Here is a 7716-nt window from a genome sequence, read left to right on the forward strand (position 1 = left end):
CTGCTAGGTCCAGGACTCAAGCTACGGTTGGCTATGTGGGAGACCAGTGTCTTAACCACCATGTGACCTGCCAAACCCTAAGTCAAAACTCTTAATATCACCCATACTTTCTCCATTAGACTTCACTCTCTGTCACCCCATCTCAGTAACACCACTCTCCACCTCTCTGCTTGAGGTCCAACCTAAGCATCACCAATGATTTCCCATTTTCCCTCGTATTTCACATTCAGTCTACTACTGTGACCTGTTGCAATATCTCCAAATTGAGTCACATCCATCTACTTCTCTCACCTCTGCTTTCCCCAGTTCAAACCTCTGACATCTCTTCTGGACTTCCACACTGGTCTCCTATCCTGTCTCTGTGCTTCTATGCTTTCCCCTGACAGTCCATGAGAATAGCAGTCAGAGTGGTCTCATTAAGCCCAGATGCCACTCACCTATTTAAAACCCTCCATTGGCTTCCCATCACACTTAGAAGAAAGCCCAAACTCCTTCATGATATCGCTTTTGCCTACATCTGTCACTTGTCTCTGACCATTCTCTCATTGTTTATTACTGTAGTCACACTGGTCCCCTTTCTGTTCTTCAAATTTAACAAGTAGGTGCCTTACCTCAAAGTCTTTGCTGCTGTCTTCTCTCCCTGGCCTACAGATCACACTATAAGGCTGGCTTCATCTCATCATGTAGGTCATAGTCAAGTCACTTCCCAGAGAGGTTTTCCTGACCACTCCATCTAAAGTATCCAGGTCATACTCTATCCCATAGCTGATTTTATTTGAATTTATTTAAAACATGCATGCTTTTATGTGTCTGTGTACCTGGTTTTTGCCTCTAACCTGTAGACTCCAGAAGAGTAGGCACTCGCTTGTTTTATTCAGTGATTTACCCACAGTACTTAGAATAGTATTTGAAACATCTCAGAGGCTAATATGAACAAATGAATGACTTTTGTTTGTGATTCAGTATCAGGGAACTTTGCTCCTTAGGTTTGGTCTATGCCATCTTTCTCCATACTTCTCCCATCCACAGTGTCCTGCTCATTAAGACTGTACTGGGATCAGCAGGTGGCGTGGTGGTTAAGGTGCTGGACACTCCCACATGGCCAACCACAGTTCGAGTCCAGGATCTGGTTGCTTGTTTTCTCCCTTCCCCACTCCCCCCCTCTGTATCTCTCTGGTCAAATTGGGGGGTTGGGGGGAAGACTGTGTACTGTGTAGTCACACTAGTGTGCTGTGCCAAAGCTTCTTCAACATTCTTAAGCAGGTTAAAGTAATATTAGGGTCTTCAAAAAGCTCATGGGAAATCTGTATTATGAAAAAAACAATGTACAGATTTAAAAAATTTTCTGCTCCAAAATAAACTCATTCCTTCATTTTTCCACAAACTCTTGGAAGTACTCTCATATTATGCTTTAGGTTCTTTGTCCTTTTAAATAGCCACATTCTATTTTGGGCACCACTCAGAGGGGTCTTGCTTAGCTTCCCAGTTTCTCAGAAAGGCAGTCGCATTTCATGGCTGTTTGCATGTCCTCTTCTCCCACTGTACTTGAACTTTGCAACTTTCATTTGCAGAGCCAGAGCCAGCCCTCTCAAAAGAAAGAGTAACAGATCCACAGATTCCCCATTTGCTCTTTGATCTAAGACTCACTGATTTCTTATCTTTCTCTGCCTATTTTTAGTTTAGTCAGTTTGCTCCTTCCTCTCCCTTCCATCCTATTTTCCTTTTTCTGTGGAAAACAGCCCATAAATTTCTAGTTTAGTGAGACTAACTGCAAGAAAGACCTTTCTCAAGCTTTTTTATATAACTAAAAGCTAGGTTCAAATTCCAATTTTAATGCGATAATGAACAGCAGCCTTTTATAACATAGCTGGGCAAGGGCAAGGCTATCAGTTTGGTTCTTAGACTGAGACAGGCCAAGGGTGTGCCAGGGATTTGAACAAGTTCTGGTCTCTGAGGAGGGCATCAGGAAGTTCTGACCAAAGAGAAACCCTTTGCCACACCCTGGAGTAGATCAGGATGCCAAGAATCTTCTAGACTAAGAATAAGTTGGAATTACCAAATATTTACTTACCTAATGGGTATAATACTGGATATCTGTGTCTACTTGATAGAGTGATTGGGAGAATAAATTTATTTGTTTCAAGGACTTCTGTGCCTTTTCAGGGCTTCATATCTTAAGGAAAAACTATATAAAATTAAGCCATTAGGGATTTTGGTTTTTTTTCTGCCATGGGTAACAGTTTTAAAATTGACATTCTTTTACATGCTGCAAATAAAAATCTGTTCTTTCACCAGAATCATTCTTTATGAACTACCATATAGAAGTTATCTGAATAATAGTTATTCCTCTTAAGTATTCAACATTTACTTTTAGATTAGTAAAAAAATTTCTATGGGGCTAGACCTTTCCTTGTTAAGGTGATAATTTTTTTCATTTTTTGGAGTTTTTACTTAAAGCCCCTATTTCCCAAGGCTCTATGGGTCTCTTTGGCATTAATAATTTTTATTTTGCTGGTCCTTACTCCCCTCTGCTCTTTAGAACTCCAGCCTTTTGCATATCTCCCTTCTGCCCTTGGCGGTGTCTTGCATGCTCAGGAGCATCTTAAGCCTGAGATCACGTGACGTGTCCTGGTACCAGCTGGTACCATCGCTGTTGCTGCACCTGCCTGGTACAGCTGCTGCTCTGCTGGTGCCAGCCCCTCCTCTTACATGTAAGTGTTAGGAGGTGGGAAAAACTAAGACACCACTGTCGGAACATCTGGCATCAGAATTTGCTTTTTGAAGAAAATAATGTTGGTGAAAACACCTTGATGAGTACTTGAGGAAGAAAATGAGACCCCAAAGGGCCGGCTGCTGGTAGGGCTGCTCTGTGTGAATCAGCAGCCATCTGTGCAGATGGTGAGGAGGATACCTATATGAGAAAGAGTGGGAAGGTGGAGGAGGGAGGGACAGAGCATTGTTGGAGCAAAGGAATCTGCCTGCCCTCTGAGGTTTACCAAAAATCTCTGACAGTAAACAGATGAATAACGGGCTTACAGAGTTACTTAATGTAAACATATATACATGTGGAAGCCTTCAGTTGAAGACCCAATGACATAAGGGAAGCTCTCTGCTTTTGTGCCTGGGTTTGATGAAGCAGGAATATTCATATAGAAATGTGATTGGACAGAAAGGCTTTGAGCCAACAGAGATAGCTTGAGAGGAGAAATGTAGCAAGGCCTGTGAAGATTTTTCTTGGCCTTTCTGTGCAGCATTCCTAGCTCCCATAAATGGAGCATGACCGATCTGGGATACAGGTCTTATTTATTTATTTATTTTGGAGAGATTTTTGCTACAGGTCATGTGAGCTCACCAGAGAGACAGAGAGGCAGAAAATGAGAACTCACCCTCTAGGAGGGATGGCCATGCTGCATTCCCTCTCCTCCACTCTCTTCTTAGGCACACGTGCACACATGCCCAGTATGAGTTTCAAGCCACCAGGTCCAGTACTTGAACCATGAGCAACCACATGGGAGCCCACCGCCTTAACCACTATGCCACCTGCTGGCCCCGGTATAAGGGTCTTATATAATGTCAGACATTATAGGTCAGAGAATTTCCTTATGGCCAACTCTTGCATAGAAAGTGGGGATGGAGGGAGTAGAGTAATATTTTTAGGTTTTATGACTGGCTTTAGGGGAAAGGGGCTTTTGTTCTGTGACTCAACCTGGAGATTGGGGATTCTGGTTTCTAGACATGCCTTGGAGAAGAATGAAGGGTAAGAGGCAGGAGTGTGGGAGAAGGACAGAGAGAAACTCTGCTTCTGTAGCTTTCACTTTGAAGTACCATCTTCTGAGCCCCAGTAGCACCAAGTGGCAGAAGACTTGGTGAAGACCATTTTGTAACTATTCCTCATGGTTCCCAAACTCTTCTGTGAAGTGCACTGTGCTTCTGCCTCCTCGCCTAGAGTGGATTTCAGGAGTGAACTTGGAGATGCATGCACATCACAGTTAACATAGTGCAGGGGAAAGACAACATGCACGTGAATAAGGGTCTGGGGACTGAAGGAAGCTCTAAGAATATAATCTCAAAGTGTGGAGAAGGGCTTTGGATTCCCAGAAGTGGTAAGAGTTGGAAGTAATTTGAGCCAGTTTGAGTCATTTTCCCAGCTGACACCTGGGCTACATCTCAGTAGAACCTGGCGTAACTGTTAAAAGGATGTTCAAACTGGGGACGGCAGGTGGCGTGATGGTTAAGGGTGCTAGACTCCTACATGGCCGACTGTGGTTCAAGTCCCAGACATACTGGCTTGTTTTCTCACTTTCTCTCTCTCCCTCTCTCTCTCTTTTCTTTCTTGCTCTGACTCTTTCTGGTCAAATGAAAATAAATGAACAAATAAAGTTAAATAAATTAAAACTTAAAAAAGAATGTTAACTGTTGCATCAATTCAACTGCTGATTTTGTAGTTTATTTGTGCTTGGTATGTTTATACATGTTTAATTGTATTAAAAATTTCTTTATCTCACAGAGAACATTATAAAAATGCATGACTATGGACCAACAGCCAAATGAAAAATCAAGACAAAGGAACACACTTAGCCATATGTGTTTGAATGTCTGGCAGGGAGGTGTGTGAACAGAAAGGCCAATAGGAGGCAGTTTCTGCCTTTAAGATGCTTCCAAGATCTAGTCCACAATCCCAGCACTCTGTGAATCAGCTGGTTTTGTTGTTCCATTTCAGTAGCATCATTTAGGCTTTGGCTTATTTATTAAGAGAGCCAGGAGGGTTTTGCTCAAAATTAGAAACAGTCTCTTTCCGCATCATCTAAGCCTCAGTCGAAGCATCACCTCTTTCTTTAAACTTCAGCTGAGACTCCTCCTGGTGAAATTCAGTTGCTTCTGCCTGATCCTGTAAGTGCTTTCCAGTTCTAATATGACATGTTAATTGTACATTTCTTGAAGGCAGGCCACTGTGTTTTGTCTGTGTTTTATTGCTCCCAAATGTTGAATAGCTGAATATTATTGGGGACACAAGCAAAGGTATACTAGAAGCAGAGGTATTTTTATTTTTTGCTTTTCCCCACCCCGTGTAATGAAGAGTAAGTAAAGAGGGACAGTGAGAAATAAGAGTGATTGAGTAATAATAACAGCAATGTCAGTCACTGTTTTAAGCATTTTTTCCCAGCTGTTGATTTCTCTTTATTTGTAGCTTGTATTCAATGTATATCAACTGCATAACATGAGAAGTTTCTAAGAATCAAAGTATAAATACACAAACACAATATACAAATCAAAGTAGATGTGCAACATTCAGGTGTGAAGTAAAGGGAAGTGCTCATTCATATACAGTGGCTTCAGATCTGTTCAGTCTGGTTGTTCCTATGTGTGTTTCTAAAGATGAGGGAAAATGACGTTGGTTATCAAGATGACTGTGACCAAAGTAGATTCTGGAACAGAACCTAAGCATCAGTGTGTGACCACGCGAACAAAATACTTCAGAGAAGTGTAATTTTAAAAAGATTTCTGTCTGGAGGCTATCATCATTTTCCAGAATCAAGCCTACTTGAGGTTCTGTCTAAAAACATTGACTGATAACAGAAAGTGTTCCAGATGTGGCTGTTCTTTTTTTTATTATTTAACTTTATTATTTCATTCACATATTTTAACTTGACCAGAGAGAGAGAGAGAGAAAGTGAGAAAGCAAGTCACCAGGTCCAGGACTTGAACCGTGGTCAGCCATATGGGAGTGTCCAGCACCTTAACCACCATGCCACCTGCTGGTCCCCAGATGTGGCTATTCTGATCCATAGGTTTTTTATTTTTTTCCCAAGTATTTACAGAAAGAGTATAAAAGTTTCTGTGACTTTTATGCAAATTAGCTTCCATTCTACACTTCCCAAATACTTGATATAAAGTTTTGGATCCTTCACATATTTACATTTTTAATTTCAAGATCTGTAATTCTAGCTTCAAAGCAGATCAGTTTTTAAATGTAAAAAGTATTCAATCTGTGCAAAAATAAAAAGCAGCATTTCAATATTGAGGTATTTAAGTTATATATTAAATATTTAAGTTGAGGTCAGTGAAATTCTACTCTTTTAAAATAGTTGAACTAAAATCAAAAAATTGTTTAACTAAATGAATCTGGTGCTCTTGTCCAATAAAAACAGGTGATGGAAAATGCCTACCATTTGGCTTTATAAGGTTAAGCAATATTCACCCAATATGTTTGGATTTGGGGGTAGATTTCAATCCATCACTGCCCTGGCACATTTCACATAAAAGATCAAATGCAGAGTCAAACCCAGAGCCTCAGAGGAAAAGAGTTCAGTTCCCCAGAAAACAGTGATAGCTTTACAACGTGAAATTTTATCTAGAGTGTATCGGCATTAAATTAGTACTGCTGAAACGATGCATTGAGGATTTGCGGTTACACCTGGAAGTTCCTTCAAATGTACATATAAGTAGAATCATTTTTCATATTACCTGTTTTATGGCCTTATGGATTTAAAGAGCCAAATAAAAACTGAATTTCCATTCTATATCCCATTTATCTCCAGATGAGATAAGATCTGTTCTTAGTTTCAAGGTAGAATTTTATACGTCCATATTTTTTAAGCCACATTCAAGGAAATCATGTCTTAACTAATTTCGAGTGTTGTCTTTTCCTCTCGTACATGAAACTCCAGCAGGTTGAATATTGGTGTTCATCATCTAGTCAGGCCCTTCACATGCTCTTCAACCAATCAAATTTGGGATTCACAACATTTTCTGTGTCAATAAAATAAGGTGTGGAATTGGTAGATTCAGTGAAGATTTGTTTTTTTCCTGGCCACACTGGACTTCTAGGTACCATTTGGATTGGGTTTAGAAGATGGGGAAGTGTAGATATTTCTCGGCCTGAGTCTCTTAACAGAAGAGATGTAGAAGAGAAAGCAAGATCACAAGGAAACTGGCTACTGACTGCAGGGCACTTCCAACGGCCGTGGTCCGGGCATTAGCTGGATTTGGGGCAACCAAGGTATTTTGGGAGGAGTTACTTGAAAGTGTTATGACAGTTGTTTGATTTGAATAAATCTGTGTGGTTAGGAGCAGTGCTAGCAGCAGCAGCCCCAGCCCAAGCGTAGCCACCATCACTCTGCCCATGTCTGCTCTGTTGGTGCCCGGCGTGTCTCACTGGATACTGGGTGCTTCGAGAACCCCTGGCTCTGGAGCAGGTGCAGGCAAGGTCGCATCTTACATATTTCAACTCGATCTTTATAACAACCCTATGAAATAGAAATTATTATCATCAGCTCCCCCCCCCCCCCAGAGATGCAGGAAGTTCAGAGAATCAGAGACACAGAGATGTCAACTGATTTGTGCCAAGTCACACAGTTGGTCGTTTGCGCCAAGTCACACAGCTGGTCATTGGCAGAATCAGATCTGAATTTAAATAGTTTCCAGAGCCTGGGCTTTCAACTTTTATTCTTCCTATTTAAGGTTGGGAGAAGCTAAGAGATCTCAGCTCCTGAACACCTGAAATCTACCAAATCACTGGTGTTACTCTTACTGTGTTGGTGCTAAAGATCTATCTGAACCACATGATTGAGTCCTTCTGCTACCCTTCTCCTCCAGCTGTGTCCCTACCTAGCTCTCTGAGATCAAGGACAGGCAATTCCTAAGAGAGCGGGCCAAGAAATATGGAAGAGTTTCTTTCATCCCAAATGGCAACACTCTGTGTCTGCAGCTTGGCTT

General features: G+C 41.3%; 2 protein-coding genes across 5 annotated transcripts in view; one reads left to right on the forward strand and one right to left on the reverse strand.

Moving 5' to 3' along the window:
- CRADD (CARD and death domain containing adaptor protein) overlaps window positions 1–7716 on the forward strand; it is a 334868-nt gene that overhangs the window by 259611 nt on the left and 67541 nt on the right. The gene's annotated exons all lie outside the window — the stretch shown is intronic.
- On the reverse strand, window positions 6889–7125 carry LOC106735526 (signal transducer CD24). Its single transcript, XM_027774339.1, has one exon. It carries the CDS (start codon window positions 7123–7125, stop codon window positions 6889–6891), a length of 237 nt encoding a protein of 78 aa, XP_027630140.1.

This window comes from Tupaia chinensis, unplaced genomic scaffold, assembly GCF_000334495.1.
Source record: "Tupaia chinensis unplaced genomic scaffold, TupChi_1.0 Scaffold000423_1, whole genome shotgun sequence".
NCBI classification, from domain to species: Eukaryota; Metazoa; Chordata; class Mammalia; order Scandentia; family Tupaiidae; genus Tupaia; species Tupaia belangeri.

Excerpts from the sequence above, each read along its gene's own strand:
- LOC106735526 (XM_027774339.1), bottom strand. The coding sequence starts at position 7,125 with ATGGGCAGAGTGATGGTGGCTACGCTTGGGCTGGGGCTGCTGCTGCTA.